At 39.6% G+C, this 22,305-nt stretch overlaps 1 protein-coding gene across 1 annotated transcript; it reads right to left on the bottom strand.

Annotated features, from left to right (window-relative positions):
- Positions 1 to 1,787: 1,787 nt before the first annotated feature.
- On the bottom strand, positions 1,788 to 21,417 carry top3a (DNA topoisomerase III alpha). The gene is made up of 19 exons (XM_023957746.1): positions 20,882 to 21,417; positions 19,087 to 19,146; positions 18,927 to 19,000; positions 18,773 to 18,848; positions 18,528 to 18,636; positions 18,289 to 18,432; positions 18,026 to 18,196; positions 17,834 to 17,934; positions 15,946 to 16,020; positions 15,744 to 15,826; positions 15,457 to 15,667; positions 15,097 to 15,282; positions 14,869 to 14,998; positions 13,994 to 14,107; positions 13,756 to 13,921; positions 13,525 to 13,671; positions 13,310 to 13,432; positions 9,469 to 10,199; positions 1,788 to 2,538 (listed from the first exon to the last, which is right to left on the bottom strand). Exons 1-19 carry the CDS (start codon positions 21,113 to 21,115, stop codon positions 2,399 to 2,401), a joined length of 3,075 nt encoding a protein of 1,024 aa, XP_023813514.1. The 5' UTR covers positions 21,116 to 21,417; the 3' UTR covers positions 1,788 to 2,398.
- Between the last annotated feature and the right edge of the window lie 888 nt (positions 21,418 to 22,305).

Below are 22,305 nucleotides of genomic sequence, written 5' to 3'. Positions count from 1 at the left end.
ACAACTGAACAATTCAATTGTGCTGGTTTAGAGTTTTAACATTTGTTTGTGTGTAGAGAGAGTTTACTTTATCTTTAAGCCCTAAAAGTCTGTCTGATTTCCTAGCTATCTTTGCAAAACTGTAAACATTTATAAGAAGAAATATCATTATAAGTATTATTTAATCAAATTTGAAATGCTTCATTATTTCAAACTATTTTGCACATGTTCATATTTCTTCAATAGTATCAGTCTTTCAAAATGTCATTACTTTTGGAATTTGTTGGAAGTCCCTTTTTTTGCTTTTTAGTTTCAGTTTCAGGATCAATAAACAGGATTTTTGTTATAATTTTTTTTTATTTTTTCAAATGACAACAGAACTAAATGAATCTTAACATTAAAGTAAAGGAGGTATAAAAGTGAAAGAGAAAAAACTATGGGAACAAATAAATACTAAAAGGAAACCTAACAGGAAAAATGAAACTGTGTAAATAAAAAGGCTGATGTTATCACACAAATGCATGTGCGACCAAGCACAAAAACTGATTGAAATATGCACATTGCTGCATGTATGTTGAGTGTGTCCAAGGCTACATTTTTTGGTGGTCCCATGTATTTTAAGGGGTTAATTATAAAAGCAGTCACAGTTGCCAAGTTTGGTTGTATTAGCCACGTATTGCAGCATTCAAAATAAGTGCAGTCCAGAAAAAAGTTCAGCACTGACTGTATGTATTTTAGCAATGGGATGTGAATGGGCACTTTAAAAAACCATAACAATAAAAAAGTACAAAATAAAAAACTTTTTTGAATTGAAAAAAAAAAGGTTTTTAAGTTTTCCTTAATTGTTTGGATTTTAATCATTTATAGTTTTATTTTATTTTTTTTAGTTTGTTTTCGTTTATATTATTTATTTATTTCGACACTAGCATGTTTCTATAGACTTAAAAATAATATGTATATATATTTTATTAATCTCTTACCAAACAACCGAACATCTGTGTTTAAAGCTTGAAATGATTGAAAAACGGCACAGTGACGCACAGAGCAGAGTCTGATCAACAGCCATGACTGAAAGCAGGAGCGGAAATTTTGGAGTATTTTTCCATCTTTCTGACATTCCGCGGTCCCTCCTCCCCCCCGAGGAGGTGCGCGTTCAGCCGGGGACGGAAACATGGCTTTTCCCGTAACTGGAAGGTTTACAGGCTGCAATCCACAGGAGACCCAGGAATCACATGACTGTTATCTGCCCGGATACTCCTGGAGCAGAGTTGGGAGTCAGTTTGGAGAAAAACATCGCTCTCTCTCCCTCCCACAACTTATGAGTCACGCATGACTCACCGAACGTGCCAGAAACACGCGCGCTTCTCAGGAAATGCGAGGCGCGCGCAGACGCAGGAGCTACTTCAACCCCTTTTACCGGGAATCTGCGTTTCTGCTCCGCACTTCTGACGTTTACATTTAACGCATGTTTGGGGGGGGGGGGGGGGGGGGGGGGGGGGGGGTTCTGAAGAAAAGAGTTTCTGACCGAGCTCGCCAACCACTGTTTTCAACCAAGGATCGGTCTTTCCTGATCCACCGGGGACCAGCCCGGAGCCTCCTGCCTCCTCCTCAAGGTCAAGCCACCAGTGAAATGATGAAGGCCAACCGTTGAGTTTGGGGATTTTCACCTCAAACACAGGACTCAACATGAAAATAAACGAAACTGAGTCATAAATTGAAACCAAAACTATTCTGCTGATCCCCCATTAAACCAGGACTCAACAGGAAAGCAAAAGCAAAGACCTCATGAATAGAAAAGGAAACTAAACCTGGAGAACTTTCAGGTTTATTGCATTAAAAGTCTGTTGCAGAAACATGAAATAAAATCCTGTCGTCTTTCCGCTAAGGTGTGTTTTCATCAACAATCCTAACAACTGTCAAATTTCCAATTACGTTTTAAGACACTTGAAGGTAAAAATAATCTAAAGTTCGTTTATTCATCTATAACAACAATAATTAGGAAGGAACTTCTTGTCCTGCATTGAAATTCTCGGAGTCACTGAAGGCAGCACGGTTTCTACAGCAGCATCACCTCCTTCCACCCGACCCTCACCAGATGATGTGAGCTTGTTGTTAGATCCAGGAGGGGAAATCTGAAATTAAATGCTGAACATCCTTTCTAGGTTACTGTGGTTACAAACTCCTACAAGACTTTTTTTTTTAAATAGTTCAACACCTCGTCTTGCAAAGTGCAGCTGCATCTCTCCAGCTTTTCCTCCAGGATCTACAGAGTTTAATCGGCAGGTTTCAGGCGCTTGCGGTTCAGTTTTGCCAGACGCCGTGTGCTTCCATCCAGATCAGAGGCGGTCATCTTCAGAAGGTTTGGTGGTGGACCTCTGATTGAGATGTAAAACACGCTAAAGTAGTATTACTAGAGAGGTCACCGCTGTGGACAGGTGACCCGGGTGTGTCCCGGCATGTGGCAGTTGCCACAGTGGCGAGGTTTCTTGGCGGTGGGGGGTTTGTTCGAGTCCCCCATCACTTTCCTTCTTCCATCTTCTAACCTATTGAATCCACCATCTGAAAGAGCAGGACAGGTAAAACATCAGAGCCGCTAAACCTCACCTGACTTCAATTATAGTCGCTTCTTAAGGGACAGAACAAGAGCAAACTTTGACAAATACCAAAGACAGGAAGGAAATCATAAAGAAAACTGAAAACACAGAATTTGGTTTTGATTCAAAATGCAAGTGTGCAGGACCGCATTGAGTCAGTGCAGATTTCCTGTTGATATCATGTTTAGACTCATAGTGCTTGTGCCACTTCTTGCAGCGTGCTCCAAATCATTATGCAAATGATAGTTTTCTATGATTTTTCTAAATATTCAATCCAACTGACAGTCAGCACAGTTTTGATGTCACTAACCATCAGAAGATATAATGAATGTTATTGAACAAACCTCCTAAAGATAATATTTAAAAAAACTTTTAAAGTCAGTGTTCCACATTATTTCACACAACAGAGTTTCCCAACATTTTAGAGCTTCTAAAGAACTGAAATCAGTCATTTGTTGAGTTTGCTGCATTAGGAGGTCATATTTACTGAAATCAAAAACTATTCCAATCGAAAACACCTCAATAGGTCAAGTTAGATTTGAACATAGGACCCCTTATTTTGTAGCAGCTCCACAATTCTTGCATCCATTGAACTTGTGAGTTTTTGGAGAGTTTCTTCTTGAATTTCTTTGCAGGATGTCAGAATAGCCTCATAGAGCTGCTGTTTGGATGTGAACTGCTTCCCACCCTCGTAGATCTTTTGCTTGAGGATGCTCCAAAGGTTCTCAATAGGGTTGAGGGCCGAGGGAGGATGGGGGCCACACCATCAGTTTCTCTCCTTTTATGCAGCCAATGATGCAGAGGCATTCCTTGCAGCATGAAATGGTGCATTCTCATGAAGATGATTTAGTTACAGAAAGCACGGTTCTTCTTTTTGCACTCCACTGTATCTGCAGGTCTGAAGTGTGTGGAGTGTTTTGATTTGTTTTCTTTAGGGTTTAGTTGTTCTTGTTTACCCCTTTATGTTTCTGATGGTTTGATTAAAATCTTTTGTGTCTCTGATCAGTTTAGTGTAAGACATGTTCACCTAGTTTCCAGGCCTTGCGTTAAAATTCAGCTTTTTTTTGGGGGGGGGGGGGGGGGGGTAAAATAAACCCAAACTTGCATCAAACACGTCTGTGTTCTACTCTGTGCTCTCCTGCCTCTCTGCTTGGTCTCTAAAACACGGGTGAAGTCTTTTGATCGCTCAGTCCAACCGCATTCCCACATATTTACCTATTTTGGTGAAGCTCAGGGTTTGATGGCGTCACATATGATGGCCAAGCTAAAAAATCCTGCTTCCAACGTGTCACATGACCGCACGGTTTGTCCATTCTTACGGTAAATGTAGTCATGGCTGTACCTCATTAAAGTGGGGGAGTTTCAGCAGCACTGCTGCTTGCTTATCTGAAAGCACAATCTGTAAAATTATCTGGAAAAAAGCTCAAATCAGACGCCAAACGAAAGCACAAATCTGTGCCCCCATCTGTAATGAGTTTCAGATTGGTGCTGTTTTGAAAGAGATAATAAACCATGTCTGATGTAGTAACAGAGCTGTCAAAAACAAACAAAAAGCCCCACAGAACCGTCATCAGATGAAAGTTGATGATCAAAAAGTCCTGTTTGTTCTGACCCAACAGAGGGAAGTTGAGTTCAGGGGGACTTGAACTATTTTGGACAAACTGTCTCCGCCGCTACATGAAGGGGAACGTATGTGATGTGGCAGACAGACAATTGCCTCTGGAAGAACAAGGGGAAGTGGCCATAATGTCAACATAAAAGCTGCATACCAACCAGAGAAAAAGGTCAACGTGAGTTCAGGGAGGAGGCAGACACATGAATTGAGGTCAACGGCTTTACAGTGATCCTGAATGTGGCCGGACGGGTAATTTTAGGCCTTTAATCCTTACTTTGATCAACCTAAAACTCGATTAGGAAAAACTGGATTGTAACAGTGGCATCTCCACAGAAACTTTAGGTGAGCAGCGGGGGAGCGCTCTGTGCTAAAACCTACCGAGCAAAAGGAGACTTCCTTAAACTTCAGTCTTTCACTGGAAAATGAATTTGAGAGAAAACAAAGTCTTTCTTCTCACAGCCTTGCCAGTAGGGAGAGTCACACTGTCAGTTTGTATGAAGCTATATCATTTTTTTTGTTCAGAGGTTGGTTAAAACATGGGAGGATGTTCCAAAAGGATCAGGATTGATAGGCAATGGACCCTGAAACAGTTGTTGCTATAATGATTGAGTGGGTCTCTGAAAGCGCAGCAGGCCTTTTGGCCTCCCTCTTAACTGTCATCAACAGTCAAGTAGTGCTTTTTCTGTCATTTTGCTCAAAAACATTTGTGTCAAGTAGTTATTACCCCCCCCCCCAGTTTCTAAAACCACAAGTCTTAGTCACACTTGCCCTCGAAAGGTGAATATGTGCCATCTACGGGGAAAAAATGGCAAACCTGCACGAGGCACGCAGGTGGCCCACACAAAGAGTATGATTGTAGAGCGTTTGGTGATCCTGCACAGTCAAAGTTTTGGCTCGGGCCTGCTGTGAGCGACACTTCTTGCGTCCAGTCTGACTGTTAGAAATGAGGAAATTAGACAATAAGAGTGTAGTTTGTGTGGACATCCTACGTGCGTCCTATGGGGACTTGTGTATCACATGCATACCGCAGTGCGTGCAGCATTTGTGTGTGGTCAGTCAGGGGCCAGTACTCGCACCTTACCAACAACTACAATGTGGCGTAAGTGTTTGACATAATCACCCGTATGTCATAAGTGTGTGCAACTTCCATTAGCTTTACGTATACTTCACTATATATATATATATATATATATATATATATATATATATATATATATATATATATATATATACACACACACACACACACACACACACACAGTGGTGGTTGTTGATTAACAGAATTATTTACAAAAAAAAAAAAAACTAATGAAATAGGGCTGGACAAAAATGATGGTACCTCCATAAAAGACTGAGAACTAATTTCCCAGGGGGTCATGATGACCTCAGGTATGTCCTTTAATGGACATCACAGCTGTTTTCAAACCCATAATCAGTCACTCTGCCTATTTAAAGGGAGTCAAAGTCACGTTGCTGTTTGGTGAAAAGGTGTGTACTACACTGAACATGGACAACAGAAAACGAAGGAGAGAATTGTCCCAGGATAGTAGAAACAAAATTATAGACAAACATCGGAAAGGTAAAGACTATAAAACCACCTCTAAGCAGCTTGAAGTTCCTGTGACAACAGTGGCACATATTATTCAGAAGTTTGAGACCCACGGGACAGTAGCCAACATCCCTGGATGTGGCAGGAAGAGAAAAATTGATGACAAATTGAGGAGACGGATAGTTGGAACTGTATCCAAAGAGCCCAGAACAACCTCCAAAGACATTAAAGGTGAACTCCTAGATCAAGGTACATCGGTGTCAGATCGCACCATTCGTTGTTGTTTGAGCCAGAGTGGACTTCATGGGAGACGACCAAGGAGGACACCACTGTTGAAAGGAAATCATGAAAAAGCCAGACTGGAATTTGCAAAAATGCATGTTGACAAGCCACAAAGCTTCTGGGAAAATGTCCTTTGGACAGATGAGACAAAACTGGAGCTTTTTGGTGAGGCACATCCGTTCTATGTTGGTAGACTCAAAAATGAACCATCCAACCAAAAGAACACTGTCCCTACTGTGAAACATGGAGGAGGCTCAGTTCTGTTTTGGGGCTGCTTTGCTGCATCTGGCTCAGGGTGTCTTGAAGTTGTGCAAGGTCAAATGAAATCTTAAGATCATCAAGACATTTATGCATAGAAATGTGCTGCCTAGTCTCAGAAAGCTTGGTCTCAGTCACAGGTCATGGGTCTTCCAACAGGACAACGATCCAAAACACACAGCCAAAAACACCCAAGATCGGCTGAGAGAAAAGCGTTGGACTATTCTGAAATGGCCTTCTATGAGCCCAGATCTGAATCCCATTGAACATCTGTGGAAGGAGCTGAAACATGCCATTTGGAGAAGACGCCTGTCAAACCTGAGACAACTGGAGCAGTTTGCTCATGAGGAGTGGGCCAAAATACCTGTCGACAGGTGCAGAAGGCTCATTGACAAATACAAAAACCGTTTAATTGCAGTGATTGCCTCAAAAGGTCGTGCAACAAAATATTAAGTTATGGGTCCCATCATTTTTGTCCAGCCTGTTTCATTAGTTTGTTTTTTTAAATATGTCTGTTAATAAACAACTCAAAAGTAATGGCTGATTTTGATTATTTAATTTTCAATAAATTTTAATTTATTGTTACTTTTGAGCGTTTCAAGTCATTTCAGTGAGCATTGCGGACTTTCTTTCTTTAACTGAGGTTTTTTTTGTATAATTGATTGGTCAGTTGCAAAAAAAAACCCTTCTCTGAAAACTGAAGCTGTGCTGCCCCAATCTATGTTGGCTTAAAATAACCCACTCTGAATCTCCGCCCTACAGACAAAACCTAAAGAGCGGACATTCCCTTGACTTCCCACACTGATGGGAAACTGCCCCTGGTACACACCGGTTCCATTGAGATGTGCAACGCAATGAAATAAACAAAAACATCTCACTGCTTCTCAAAATGTCCAAGTTCTGCTTTTAGTTTTTCCCCAACAGCCACAAATACCCAAGTTAAATGAAATATGTTCATAAAGGTCTGCATCACACTTTAACGTAACACTTTTGCCTGTTTTGGGCCCATTTGAATCCAGTCTGCGGTTCCTGCTATTTTGAACAAAGCTCAACCGTTTCCAAAGAGCGGCAAAGAGGCAGGTGGAACAAAGGTAGAATTTACCCAGAAAGGCTGTTGCAGAACTGGGGATTTATTCATAATAGAGGGCAGGAACTGCAAAAGATCATCTTTTCATTGTTTCTTCAGAAAGTTGTTGAGTCCTTTTAGTTTCTGTTTCTAGTTGGCAGCCATTCTAGAGTTTGAAGGTCTGCCAACCACCGTCTCCTTCATGAGCTCAGATCAGGACAAGAACACCGGGGTGACCAAGCATTTTCCATTGCCGGACCCAGTTATGAACAGAGCATTATTTCAGACCTAAACAGCTTTAAATGTCAACATAAGACTAACCTTTTTTGGAATGGTATGTCATACTCCGTAGTTGGTGGCATCTTATTTTCTTTTACTAGTTTTATTTATCTTTTGCCTGCCTTTTATGTATTTGACTGTCTTCCTTAATTTTTAGGCTGTTGTTTATAATTTTGTTCATACTTTGCTTCACTTTTACTTTTCTTTTCATCACATTTATATCGTAAAGCACTTAGGCACCCTGATGGTGTAATAAAAAAGTGCTATATAAATAGAGATTCATTCATCCTGCCTTTCATTCAACCACTGGACTCGGTGATCCCTCCCCCCTGGCCTTCCAAAAGGGAAAGGGAAGGATACGCTGCTTCCAAGAAGCCCAAATCCCATAGACTTCTTTAGAAAACTAAACAGCCATTAGGCTATTCAGTCATCCTATTTGTCAGAATAACCATTGTTGCTCTGATACCTTTTTTTTTTTTAAAACATATTCTTGATAATCCTTTTTTTCCCCTTTCTTTATTGCAAGTTTTGTAAGGGATAATGTCCAATATGAGAAATAAACGGATTCGTCCTATTTGTCCAGTAAAAGTCTGTTTTAAAGATGCAAGCACAGTGATATGAAACATTTGAGCTACGTGACCGGAACTTATTTTTTAGGTGTCCATTATCACTGTTTATTCCACATCCAGCAGCCAATCAGAATTGAGTATTCAATAATCAAGTTATAAACTGACCAATCAGATGCCTCAATTAAGGAGTGTGGCGCCCGCTGGTCCCGCGTTGAACGTTCGAAACGTTTGACAGATTCTCCCGCTCTCAGTGGAAGGGGTGTGGCCTTCCAACAAACTGACTCATGTTTGGTCATAGTGGTTGCCATAAAAACGTCGACTCAGACAGACTTGGACCAATCACTGGCTCCAACATGGCGGTGTCCTTTTCGTGAAAAAATGGCGATTGAATGGACTTAATTTGCTTAGAGCCACATTTAAGTCATTTTCTATAAGTGTCGTGACACTCACTCAGTCCAGTTCTCCTATACAGACAATAGACTAAACACAAGAAAACACTTGTGATGATTACATGTAGCTAAAGCTGGTGTGCAACAAAAAATGGGCACAAAGGAAACACAGTTTCACCTTAGATTCTAGTTCTCTATTCTGCCTCTATTGTTTGAAATGTGTTATAATGTGTCTATAAAGCTATCCACAATGATAAAATTGTGTTTAATACTTATTATTATTATCAACATTATTTATTATGACATCCAGTTGTTGCAGCCTAAATATCAAATCTAAGATTAGCGTTTTGAACGATTCATTTCTAAACAGCAGTCATGCAGGAGCTGATTCTGTTGCCATTCACTCACATTTTCCGTCTTCCAAACCTGAAGTTCCTTTTTTAATGGTTCCAGTTCAGTTTTGTCAGACCTTTCATCAAGGAAGGTCTCATCTGCATATGCGGTGTGAATTTAGCAGAAGAGTTTACGAAATTGTTTATTTTTTAGTAATGTGGCAAATAAAAACTCATTACATGGCTTAAAGTTAATAAAAATGAAAGAAACTCAGAATTAAACTGTCACTCATGATTTTAAAATGTAAAACTTCACTTGAACAGTTTTAGTTTTGATTAAATTAAAAATTAAAAATGCCTTGCAAGAAGCTAAAGTGAATGTATTAGAATTGATCAATCTGATCACTTATTGGCTACTGGATCATAATTGGAGCACCTGTTACTGAACACACCTGTCGGTTTGAGCAGATTTAGGTTTTTCCTGTTGCAGGTCTGATCAGACGTCATTATTTCGTTATAGTTTCTCACTAGTTTAGTAAATCAGATGGACACTTGCCTGGTGGAGGAACGTTCTCGTCAGCCCACTGGAAGAATCCACACTGTTGCTCTCTAGGTTTCCCGCAGGTGTGGAACATGCGTCCCTTGTTGGGGCCGTCCTTCTGCACGGTTCGAGTCACAGCAGTCTGGTTACAGTTGCACAGAGTCTGTCCCGAATGCCCCGATCCACCTGCTTCATGCCCTCTGCGGCCTCCAGATGCGTTCCTGAACCCCGCAGAAGGCCTCGGAAGCTGTTGGATTCTCTGTGCTGAAGGTGTCGGCCCTCGACTCTGCGGCGCCTCCTGCTGGCTTGGCTGATCAGCCCACAGAAAAAAGTTGCAACTCCCTGAATTGCACTTGTAAAATTGCCGGCCTTGGTTGGGCCCATCTTTACGCACAGTCAGAAGTACTGCCTCCTGACCACAGTTGCACACAATCACATCATTGCTGTTGTTTATGGCCACACTGCTGCCCCCTGGTGGAGGTCTTGGCTCGGGGTTCCAGGCTGGTACAGAAGGAACAGGAGGAATAGCCCTTTGGGTTCTGGGTGGTGCTGCCCTGGGGGGCCTTGGAGGAGGAGAATGAGGATCATCGCCTCTTCCACCACCGCCAGCTCCTCCCGCCCCAGCTCCTCTAAGGTATTTCAGGTCCAGCACCTCCCTGAGTGTCTCGTCGCAACCACCAATGCAGCCTACAAACTCCAGAGGCATCATGGGAGGAAGGGAACCTCTGCGGAACTTGAACTTCAACCTAAACGAAAACATTTAAAGGTGCAAAGATGAATAGATGAAGTTAGATGAAGACATCTATAAATCTATCACATCATCAATGAAAACATCTTTTTTTTTCATCTTTGAACACTTTTCCAGAAATAATGATCTTGATCCTGAGAGGCTCAGAGTAATGAATTAAAATATGAATTGGCAATAATAATAATAATATTTATGATTAAATAACTAAATCATATACTTAAAAGACTCACTCCAATCAAAATTGTGTTGTTTTTTTTTTACATTGTTTTGTTGCACTTTTTTGATGATGAGGACATGTATAAAGAAAACTAAGCTTAAATGTTTCTTCTGAGCATTTTATTTTTTCAAATTGTTGTGAATCAGGAGCAGACAAAAAATGCCACTTGAATAAGCTTGTATTTGTAACAGGAAGCTTCCTGCTCCGCTCCGTTCTGATGTATCCACTTGTAGACAAAAAGATTCATGTCCGTCTTTGTTTTCCCTGTCCGAGCTGGAATCTGGCTCCATACTGTACCACCGAATAGCTTTATCGCTCGCCACTTTTGCTTCAGCGGTGATGTTAGATTGGGGGTGTAACGGCTGTAAGCTAGTGGGAGAGCTAACAGACAGATAGCTCAGTAATGAGTGATGGGAAGTGGGGATGGGGCTGCTCCGCTTACAATTTAGAGAGGAATTTCTAATGAAATCCTGTCACTCTGCAGAAAATATGTCCTAAAAAACGACCGTTTTTTTTATTTTGGCTAAAAATGGCTAAATCATAATTAAAATAGATCAAATAAATGATCGAATTGGGTCTTTAATACTTTCAAATTTGCAAATTTAACTTAGCATTGAGAATAAATTACTATAAAAATTCCACTTAAGCTTTTAAAACATCCTGACTGATAGGATTTTAAGCATGTCTGGCATAAATATATTGCTGTATCTGAATACACGACCTGATATTTTCCTTCAGTATTTTCAGGGTGTATCAGGATTTCTGAAGTTTCTGCTGTTTTAAATGCTTAGGGTTTTACAAGTCAGGACATTCCAGTTCACAACAAATCAAAAACTCATACAGCTTTTACTCTGTTGACCTATCCAAGAAAGGAAATGTCATTAAAAATATCTAGTTTAGCAACATTTATGTGGCTAATTCTCCCATATAAGAAATGTACTAAAAAACAGGAATTTAAAAAAAATCAGTTCATCATCACTAAACCCAGTAGCTAGAAAAAAGTGTATCAGTGAGGTATTTTGAGAACGTGTGACTGCAGGGAAAGTAATGATAATGCATCAGATTGCCATGGCAACCAAAGAGGCAGGAATGAAAAGAGTTTAATCTGAATGCATTTGCTGCTGAAGTTACACAACAAGCTGATGTAGAAAAAGCAACAAAAAAAGGACGTTTCGGAAAACTACTGCTGTTCAACTTTGAGCTCTGAACCAGATTGGTTGCTATAGCAACACAAGGTGGTGTAAAGCACTTTGGTTCTCTGCTAAGCGAGCGTGCCCTATATTTGGACTAAGCCTGGGCTTGCGCTGAAAGGGTTAACGCCGACCTGCGTAAACAAGAATTTAGACAGATTTCTGGAGAGCCTTCGGTGTTGTTGGTGTTCGATGGTGTTTGCACAGCTCGTAAGGAAAAAAAAAACAGCACTGAAGCCATGCCTCACAACAGGCATCGCTGAAGGGAAGATTTCTTAGAGCAAACACGTGCTGGGCTGAGGATGAGTACTGGAAAATGATAGGACTCACTGTTTTGAATTACGCAGCAATTAAAAAAAATGAGAAGTGCAATAAGCTTGAAATGGTTTTCACAGGAGCTACACTGTTAATAATAATGTAGGATAAATGTCACAAGCAAAAAAGCATCCATAGCAAACAATAGTACACAGTGTTCAAAGTGTTTACTTTCATAGCTTTAAATAGACGTAGTATAACAGAGGAAAACATAAACATATTGAATTCAATTGTAGTAAATCATATTTGTCTGGACTGAGATCATTTCTGTCTCCTACATTCTTTGTTTAGTATCATGAGTAAACATTACATTCGTTTACAGTCCCTTAGCTCTAACTGCAGAAAAATGTCCTGATGTGTAAAATGATGCATATTTTTCAATTTACAGTTTTATTTAGTTAAATTAATTGCATTAATATGTAACCCTCTAAAAATTGGAAACCCTTATAAGGGGTTGTACAGCTTAAATTCCTGCACATTTCTCACTATTTTTGCAGGTGATTTATTTTTATTCTTTTTTATTTATGTGCAAATAAAATGATTTAAAAACATAAAGGTATAGACAAACTCTCATTTCCTTTTTTCAAAATTGAATAATTACTTGACATTCTTTTTCAAACCATAGGGCGCACTTAAAATTCCTCGTGTATGAATTCTGGTTATTCTTACTGACCTAAAATTGATCATCTGTGGTAAACGGCGCTCAGAAATCCATCCAAATGTTTTAATAAGACTTTAGTAAACTACGAAGACGCTCTGCTTGATTGATTGCTGGAGTATTATTAGTACCGTAGTCTGGAGCCTGGCAGAGTGATATAAACCGAGCTTTGACAATAGGAAAGAATTAGTAAGGGGCTGGATTTCATACTTTTTTCTGAGCTTTTAGTGTAGAGGCACAGTGTGTAAGTTTAAGTTTTTAAACTTTCTTCTTGGTCCTAACAGGTTAGGTTTCACTCAGAAAACTTCCAAAAAGAATATTTTAAAACCAGAAAAAATTATAAAAGTAAAGAAAAGCGTTGGAAAAATATTTAAACCTTCTGGGGGGGCTCATAAATCCGACAGACCTTAAAAATCAATATCAACTAAATGAACAACAGAGACAGCATTTGCAACTGAATCACATTCTCAGGGTAAACTGTCTTTTTCCCACTCGCTCTCTGATGGGAAATGTTCCTCCCCGGGTTTCTGTGTAGGCGTAAACACACATTAACTTTGGTTGTGGCTGGTCCAACTTTTAAGCTAAAAAATAGCAACAATTAAATTAGCTCATTTTGTATAATATAAACACAGCTAATTTCAGTTTTTAAAAAAAGTGTGTTTCTACTGTTTAAACAGTGACAATTACAAACTTTTGAGGGATGGAGATGCGTCTGGATCAATACTCACATGTGGACAGGGCTTGGCTGACATGTGGGACAAATGCTTTCATCTCTGCTGACGTCCAGAACCATGTCAGGGAACCACACTGCTGTTTTACAGGCTGGGTAACCCACACAGGTCAGGAACTTACTGCAGGCAGGAAATCCAGGCACACATGAGAAAAATGGCCTATTTGAGATCAAAGAATTTTCATTTTCTCTTTGTTATGATTTTTCTCTCACCTGCTTCCCTCCCTCTTCCGCTTCAGCACCATGTCCCGACCACAGTTTGGACACTTCCTCACCGGCAGCGGCATCTCCAGGTCCTGCTGCTGCGCTTCAGGGATCTCCAGAGCTGCACCCAGATATGCTGACAGAGCTTCATCCAACCTGAGGAAAGAAACCCATTAGGACTGTCTTCCCTTTGAAAGGCATTACTCCACACATTATGAGAAAAACAAGCAGACAACGAACTTCTTTGCCTTCCTGACAGATTCGATGAAGACGGTCTTGTACTTCTGGATGTGGTGCTGCAGCACGCCTCTTTTGTCCTTCCGACCCTCTGATACCAGCTTGAGGTCGGCCTCCAGCTCAGAACGCAGGTTTGGTTTGGACATCTCATAGCCCATGGAGTTGTAACCTGTTCAGATAAATGCACACAGTCTTGATCTGCCTAACATCTGCACACAGATATCATATCAGGTGCACGTACCTTCAACTAATCCCATGCCGAGTTCTCCAGGGAGAAACCTCTGGTCTGCTGTCAAACCCACATACATGCGGCTTTTGATGGTCTCGATGTGCTCTGCGTGGGTGGCATCAGTTCCTACAATAGTGGAGGTTACACATTTTGGAGAAAGATGGTCTAAAATTCATGACAAAAATGTGTTGTTTTTGCTTTGCAACATGAGACAGCAATAAATAAATAAAAAAGATTTGAAAAAGCAACAGACACCCTCCTGACAGGGAAGGAATACTTGCAAAATAATCCATGAAGAAAATGTACATTTATTGCTGTGCATTAGTAGAAATCAGACGGTCGTTAAAATATTAAAAGTAAAAAAAAAAAAAAAAAAACGTCCTTTATGAATTTTGTCTTAAAATCAATCGATCAAGTTTCAGAACAATACACTTTGAAATATAATATGAAATGTATACAATATTTTTGATCTACTGTCAAAGCGTTTCCAAGGGTCTTATGCTGTTTTTAGCCAAAAGTTTTGAAAAACTAATTTTTGCAGAGCTGAAGTAGTTCCTTACAAATTCACCTCTGCGTTGTGGGCGTGACCGTTGGTGTGGAGCATACCTGCCCCCTCTTTCACTTCCTGTTGCTTAGAGAACGTAGTGCGGAGCTTGTAGCCCACCCAGCGTATTTTCTACATCAAACAGCCTTTTTTTTGTCTGCTCTTGATTTAAAAAAGAAATACTCAGAAATGCCCTTTTTTTATCTTAATTTTCTTTCCATATCTCCTCCATCGTCAAAAAACAAATGACACAAGGAGGTGTTCAAATTTTTCATCAGAGAGGGTCTTTAAGTTGAGATTTAAAAGTTTACAAAGCTTTGGGATTGACAAATGTAAAGTTTACCGATGCCATGCTTCTCCATCAGTGAAATGAGGTCGGCTTCAGTGAGAAGCTGCGGTGGACTCGTCTGTCCGTCTACCATCTCAATAGCAGAGGGCTGGAACTGAGAGTCTTCTTCATACACCGGAATCACCTGCAGCACACACGTGGCAGCGAGTACACAATAAAAACAGATTGTCGTGAAGATTAAGAAACTTGCAGTGAACTGTCAAGAGTTCGGTCTGTTTGTACCTTTGCGTTCCATTTGTCGTACGGATAAACATCCAGGTAGTTCCTGGCTATAATCATGAGTCCGGAGGTAGAGAACTTCTCTTGAGCAATGTCTATGTCCACCACAGTCTCCTGCCCCAAAGCATCCTGGGACACACAGGCCAGGAAGTGTCGAACAATAAACTCGTAGACACGAGCTTCATTTCCCTGGAGCGGAAGGAGACAGTTAATGTTAAAGTAATCGTGTTTACCATTCATGAAGAACTTATCAACTCAATAAACAAAACAAAAAAACTTCATATTTCCTTTAAAAAAATAGTTTTTTCTTAAAATGGAATTGAAATATTAAATAAAAGCATATTTTGACTCCTTACAACCCACCTGCAGAGAGCTAGTGTACTTAGTGGGGTGTATGGGAGGGTGGGCCTGGTCCGATTTTTTGCCCTGCCTTGGGTTGGGCCCCCCAGGCTGGTCAAGCACCCGCTGGGCAAATGTCCCCCACGTTGAGCTGTGAGTTTGCTGCTCCACCAGGGGCGCCAGGACCAAGTTTGCAGGAAAAATGTTGGTTTCTGTGCGAGGATAGCTGATAAACCTGAGCAGAAACACAACGGTCTCAGGGAACAGTCTGGGCTCGAACGCACGGCTTGTTCAGAGGTTGAGACGCTCACCCTTGGGTGTAGAGCTTTTCGGCAATCTTCATGGTCTCTTTGGCGTTTATTCTGAGTTTCCGAGAAGCCAGTTTCTCCAGCTCCTGCAGGTTAGGCAAAGGTAAAAGACTTGTGATGTTGAAATAAATCCACAACAAAAACATTTATTTTTCAACAACAAACTTTGACAGCATGAAAAAGTATTTTGGTTTCATCCTTTTACCACAGTGTCCAGAGGCAGCGGTCTCCATTTACTCTTTGGTTTGCTTGTTACTGAGGTGACTGTTGCTATGGGATCCTGGAAATGAATAAAATCATTTTCTCATTTCAAATATGGCTTTTAGACCCTTTCATTCACTCTAATAGCTTCCAGTCAGAGTCATGTCAGCTGCAGCAGCACACGGCTGGCAAGAACAAGGAGCTTTTTAAAGAGGAGAAACTACAGCTGGATTTGCAGCATTATTGGACTCAAAAAATGTAATCATTTATTTGCAGAACGCCAAAGTAATCCCTACATGAGTTTATATCTGAGACTAAAATGGAAAAGCATGATGTTAAATGTTTACCTATGACAAATGTCTCTTTTCTTTCTTTTTTTTTTAAACCATTTTAAGGGATGGGATTCATGCAAAACACAGAGTTAACTTATTTCACAATGTGTTTTGTGTTCACTTTGAATAAATCTATACAGTTTTCATTTAAAACCAATTTTGTTTAAGAAAAAGTCTTATCAAATAAGTGATTGAAGCAAAAAAAAAAAATCAGAGATTTATATTTAAAAATGGTGAATTCTTACATAAACTGTTAGCGCAGTGTCTGAAAAAAAACAGCAATTTGTTTATTTAAAGAAAAAGATCAATTTCAGTTTTTGATGAGTAAATACTGCATTTTATAAGTAAAGTTAAGTTTAGTTTTAGTCAAATCATTTTGAAACCTGATCTAGGTGGCTGATGCTGTAATGGATGAGAAAATATCTGGCAACAACAGCTGCTGTAACATTCGAGATGTTTGATGTCCGCCGTTTCAGAAACCATCATCTTCAGGCCTGTCAGAACACACGACCTGAATCTGCTCCCTGACTCACTTTCTGCCACACAGGACAGTGAAAATGAGAGACCGATAGATCCAGAACACTACAGCGTGTCTATGAATGAAAGTCACTAAGGCACCAAAGTCTCTACTCGTCAGAAAAGAAGCCACAAAAAGGAAATAAGAGTTTAAAAACCATGTTCAAGTATAAACCATGGATATTACAAAGACAGAAACCATTTCTGGGTAAAAATATAATTCTGATAAATAAGTTTGAATGACGGCGCTGCACGGTGGTGCAGTGGTTAGCGCGCTCTTGCCTCACATTAAGAAGGCCCCTTGTTCAAGTCCCGGCTGCACTTAATGTTCATTTCAGTCATAGCCGTTTAAAAATGTACCCAAAATATACGAAAAGACAAGACATCCCATTTGAAAAGTCTCCCATTTTTAAAAATAAACAAACAATAAAAACATTTATTTTTCGTCAAGCTCAACCACAAAGCTTATTGGTTTAGTATTTGTTTGTTTGTTTATTTAAGACACGGAGAGCACATTTCAAGGTGTGACATTTAAAAATGCAAACATCCAACAATAATTATATTGGGCTAATATCCATCTTTAGTCCCTATGTCCAGATTATTCGTGAGAGTTTGAACAAAACTATAGTTAGAAATGATTTTGTTTTGTTTCTTTTAGGAAAATTGGCAAAAATCTCTAAGTAAATTCAGAGAGGATTACGTTGCCTTAAACAGTGCTTCTTAGTATCGTAAAACCAAAAAAATCTTATCCGAAATATGACATTTTTCAGACAAAGATGATGACAAAAGCATTTTCATTTCTGTTTCTGTTTCTTTGTTGGGAAAAGATCAGAATGTTGGTGAGCATCTGAACAGCATTGAAGTTAAAGCATCAAGACCAGTGAGTAAAATACCAGGTGCAATAAAGGCCGCGTTTTCTTACCAAGACCCATTAAAATCATTCAGGTTTACAGAGTTTCATCACAAACATATTCCAGCAGATTAAAAGGTTGAACACACATAGTCGTGCAAAAATTCATGCAAGGTGCTTTCAGAAAGTCGTACCTCCATGCAGATCTGGTAGAGCACCAGGCAGCACGTGTGGTTAAAGAGCCGGTTTCGTTTCCAACTGAACTCCACGGTGTCGTCCTCTAGTGTGTGTAGCACTGCCACAAGGAGACACGTGTAAAACTGGGGGGACTGAACAGAGCCCTGCAGGCTTGTGTTTGGAGATGTTTTTATTTTTATTTTTGTTACCTTTGATTTTGTAGAAGGTCTCTGGTATAAAAGCTTTGATGGCTTTGAAGCGTTCCACCACAAAGCCCAGAGTGGGAAATTGACAGCTGCCATATGAGACGAGCTGGTTGGCCAAGGATTCTGGGAAAATCTTCTGCAGGCGGAGCGTCTGGAATCGGGTGAAGGATGCACCTGCAGAAAGTGACGTCAATGACTTTGTCTTCACAAACAGCCACGAAAGGCAGCAAAAGAACCTCTTTTTTTTTTTTTCTCAGTCCCCTTACCTATCCGTAAATCCAGCTCCTGTCTCACATCCACGGCATCACTGATGTTTGCATCTGGCTCTATTAGAGTCTCACACGCTCTCCGAATGGAAGCCGGTGTGATCTCAGAAAACTTTGCTCGGAAGACTTGCAAGTTAGGCTTCACTGAAAAAGCAAAAAGCACAAAAGCTGCGTTATTATTACAGACTCAGAAACTCAAAGAAAATGTTTGACATTTTTGGGTTTAGCTTCGATTTTACCTGCTTTGCAAACATCAATCACTTCGAAGCCAATGTTTTCTCCCTCTCTGTCACAATCAGTCCAGATGACCAAGGCCTGGCATTGCCTCACCTCTTTCTCTAATGTCCGCTACAAAAAAAACAAAAAAAAAACACGAACAAGAAGAAATTAACCATATATTTTTGGACTTGGGGAAAAAAATTTAAGCAATTTGTTCCAATAAAAGATAACAATCTTTATCTTGTAGAGAAAATTATAATTATACCTTAATAGGAATCATGTTATCTGGACAATACTTCTCTACTTCTGCATCAAACAACATCACCGGATTACAACTGTGCCTTTGGGGAGAAGAACAAACCAGTCAAGTTTTGTTCCACATTGATCGTAAAGATGCAAACATTTTTATTCAAACTTACCATTTCTGAAAAGGAGCTTTAAACTCCAGAGCCAGTAAGTGACCCGATACGGATGTCATGGTCACTGTCACATTCTAAAAAAAAAAAAAAAAAAAATCACAGAAGCATTTAAGAACTGACATTCTGAGAAATCAGGTAAGATTTCACCAGTTTTGCTTACCTGACCAAAGAGAAAGTATTCATATTCATAGATTTTATTAAACTTGGACATTCCTTCCCTCTGAAGAACAAAAAAAAAGTCATTATTACAGCAGCAGGAGTTAAAACCTAATTTGTGCTCAACTGTGTTGTGTTGAAAGGCATTAGAGCTAATTTGCTAACAGTCTGCAGCAGCAGAAAGCTTCTGTGGGAAAACTAACTACATGTTGGAACCTTTTACTATTGGTGATACTGAAGTATAGCAATATTCAGGGAGCTGTGGCTCTTAGATAATGGTAATGAGGGGTCTAAGGATTCGTTTTAACAACGATTCACTTCATGATTTGTGGTGGCCCATCTGATTTGTAGTCGATTTTGGCTCATTTTGAACGATCCGATTCCCTGACCTATAATGGACCAAGAACATCTTTAGCCAAAAACTCAACCAGTGTGATAAATACCTGGATACTAAACACTGAAAGTGAAGTTTTCCAGATTCCTTGCATTTCTTGTAAGATAATCAAGTGTAAATTAAATGTTTTCAAGCAAACAAACAAACAAACAAACAAACAAGAATGAATGACAAATCCATTCACATTTTAGTTTCATAAAAGTTCAGTCCACTGTTTTTTTTTCCACATAAAAACAACACAAACCGAACATTATTATAACATTCTACCACACTGTATTGTCACGTCTTTACAAAAATCAAAGTGGTTCCACACATTGGTCTGGAATGAAGGCATGATCACTTTTTGCTGTCATCACGTGTGTTGTCTGCTGTGATGTACTTGGTCATTTTTACGTCATAGTAAAATGAATCTGCCATCTCTCAATCCAAATGGTATTCTCCAACATCAATCAACGATTTATCTCGTTTAAAAACAATTTTTAATGGTATATGTCAATTTGATTTGAGCCTCAGACAGCTTGATCTGGTTGGATCATAGGAATAGAAATCAAATCACTGGTTAATCGTTACACCCCTAATGGTGATCCAAAAATCCAATTTTTTATTTTAAAATCAACCGCATGTGCTGTAAGTAACAATCGTCTGTCTGCTTATCCACAACCTTTTGTCTGTTTACTCAACATTCTTGTCATAAAATATAATCCTGAAAATCAAAAGAAATTTCAACACTCTAAAAAACAGTGTTGATGACTAAGAGGCCATTTTAGTGGTTGGTGGCAGCATTTCCTCTGTTCTGAATGAGGGAAAAGGTTCAAGAAAAAAACAGAGTATACAGAAGAAACAGTAATGAGAAACACTGATTTAGAAGATGGGGTTGAAGGGTTCTGTAGAGGGTAACACTGCTGCCTCACAGTGAGAAAATCCTGGTTTGAATCCCTGTTAGAGCTGTGTGTTTCTATGTTCTCCCTTTCTGCAAAAGTGTGTTTTTTCAGGCATTCCTGCTTCCTCTCACAGTCCGAAACCATATTTTATTGGCTGATGTGTAACTGAATTTGCCCTTAGAGCTGGGTGTGAGTGTGTGGTTCTCTGCCTTTATGTGGTCCTGCAATAGACTGGCATCCAGTGGCATTTATGGCAACTGGGTGCACCATCACCATGACTTTACCCAGGATGTAAACAAGGGATGAAAAAGTCTTAACATTCAACTCAAAGAGAAACTAGTCCAGGGGTAAAAGTTCTTAAAACAAAAGGAGCAAGAATTTCTCTTTTTGATCAAATCGTGTGGGGTGGCGTAGTAAAGCAGATTAGGTTTCATAGTTAATAAGATTCTGAAATAAATAACAAACTCACGAGGCAAAAATAGGATTGTTTTGTCTGATAATAAAAGATCAAACACATGACTGACCCTCCGCGCTCTGCCGCTCGACATGATTTCGGAGATGCCTTTGGCTGCATCGTTCTTCTCGGCCACACAGAGGACCCGCTTGATCTGAGTCCTGCTCCGGATCATGTTTGTTTCTTGTGTCGTGTCTGGACACCGGCTGCGCTGTGCGGCACAGAAAAACCTCCGCTGGATCCTTAACCGAAAGAGTCCCGATCGAAGTAGTGAGGATCGACCCAGGAGGTGCACCATCAGCATTACCTATTCTTTTTTACCAGGAACAGCCGCTCCTCCGGGCAGCCTCTCAGCTGCTGTAAGCGGTGTTGGCATGCTAGCTGACGGAGCTAGCTGTAGGCATCAACAGAAACAAAGTTTCCAGGTGCCTTTAAAATTATTACTGGATGAAAGGGATCGATTAGAAGGAAGACAGTTACACAGAAAGAAGGCCAACAAACAAGAACCTATTGAATAGCATCAAGAAAAGTGTTAAATTAGGTCACTCATGGCTGTTTACAAAAATACGCGCCCACTTGTCAAATTCTGCCGTCAATCTGGTTGTTAAACTGTCGTAAAGTCTTGTAACCAGCTGGGCGTCTTAATAAAGTTTTTTCTAAACATTTTGGTTTTTTGTTTATTTAGTTGTTTAACGTTATATGTTTGCGATATTATAACTACAATTTTCTAATCAAACGCATTGAATGCAAAAGCTTCCATACAAATGTAATATATTAATGCACAAAAATGTAAATGATAACTTGTATGACTCTTTTGTGGAATACACCCTAAATCAGAATTTTCTTTATAGAAATACATGACTTAGCAAAAAGTAGCATCCACACTCGAAGTTTATTTTATTAAGTACACTTAGGTTTAAGCAAGTATACCGCAAACTATGTATGTGTAGTGCCTGAAGTACGCTAAAAAAATACTTCATCTTAATGAATTGGAACAAGTTTACAAGATAGTATATAAAAAGTAAACTTTGGGCATCCTGTCTCACTTTTAGAATAGACTAAGGACGCTTATTTACATTGTATTTTTTTGTATTTTAACCTGTTCAGGGACAACAGATGGAAACTAGCTTTGGCAGTCTTCTGGTGTAAAGCATATTTAATGTTTTTGCACATTGTCCCTGTCAAATAAACTAATAAAAACAAACAAACAATAAATAAATACAGAAACTAACAGTTAATTTATTAAAATCACACACATGGATGCATTTGCAGGACACCTGAAAAAAAAGGGAACATTGGCTGTGTGTTTTCCTTAAAAATATATTCTTCTATTTTTCATTTTATTTTCAAAAACTTTTGCAGTCTTTGCAAATATCAAATTGAAAACCCCTGCATGTCTTAGCTGTTCTCAGACCATGTGGGCCAGAAGTGGAGAATCATCTTATTTTTTAGTACTTTTATGCAGGCTACATGCATTGATAATAATGATGATGT

Source organism: Oryzias latipes, chromosome 8 (assembly GCF_002234675.1).
Source record: "Oryzias latipes chromosome 8, ASM223467v1".
NCBI lineage: Eukaryota > Metazoa > Chordata > Actinopteri > Beloniformes > Adrianichthyidae > Oryzias > Oryzias latipes.
The sequence above is the reverse complement of the archived record's forward strand: the minus strand, read 5'-3'. Positions and strand labels throughout refer to the sequence as shown.

What these genes read in the sequence shown, in the direction of transcription:
- top3a (XM_023957746.1), bottom strand. Translation starts at nt 21,115, where the DNA reads ATGCTGATGGTGCACCTCCTGGGTCGATCCTCACTACTTCGATCGGGA. An exon ending in CGCTGCCTCTGGACACTGTG is followed by an intron (nt 15,827 to 15,945) that starts GTAAAAGGATGA and finishes CCTAACCTGCAG; the next exon opens with GAGCTGGAGAAACTGGCTTC. An exon ending in TCTGTCAGGAAGGCAAAGAA is followed by an intron (nt 13,672 to 13,755) that starts GTTCGTTGTCTG and finishes TTCTTTCCTCAG; the next exon opens with GTTGGATGAAGCTCTGTCAG.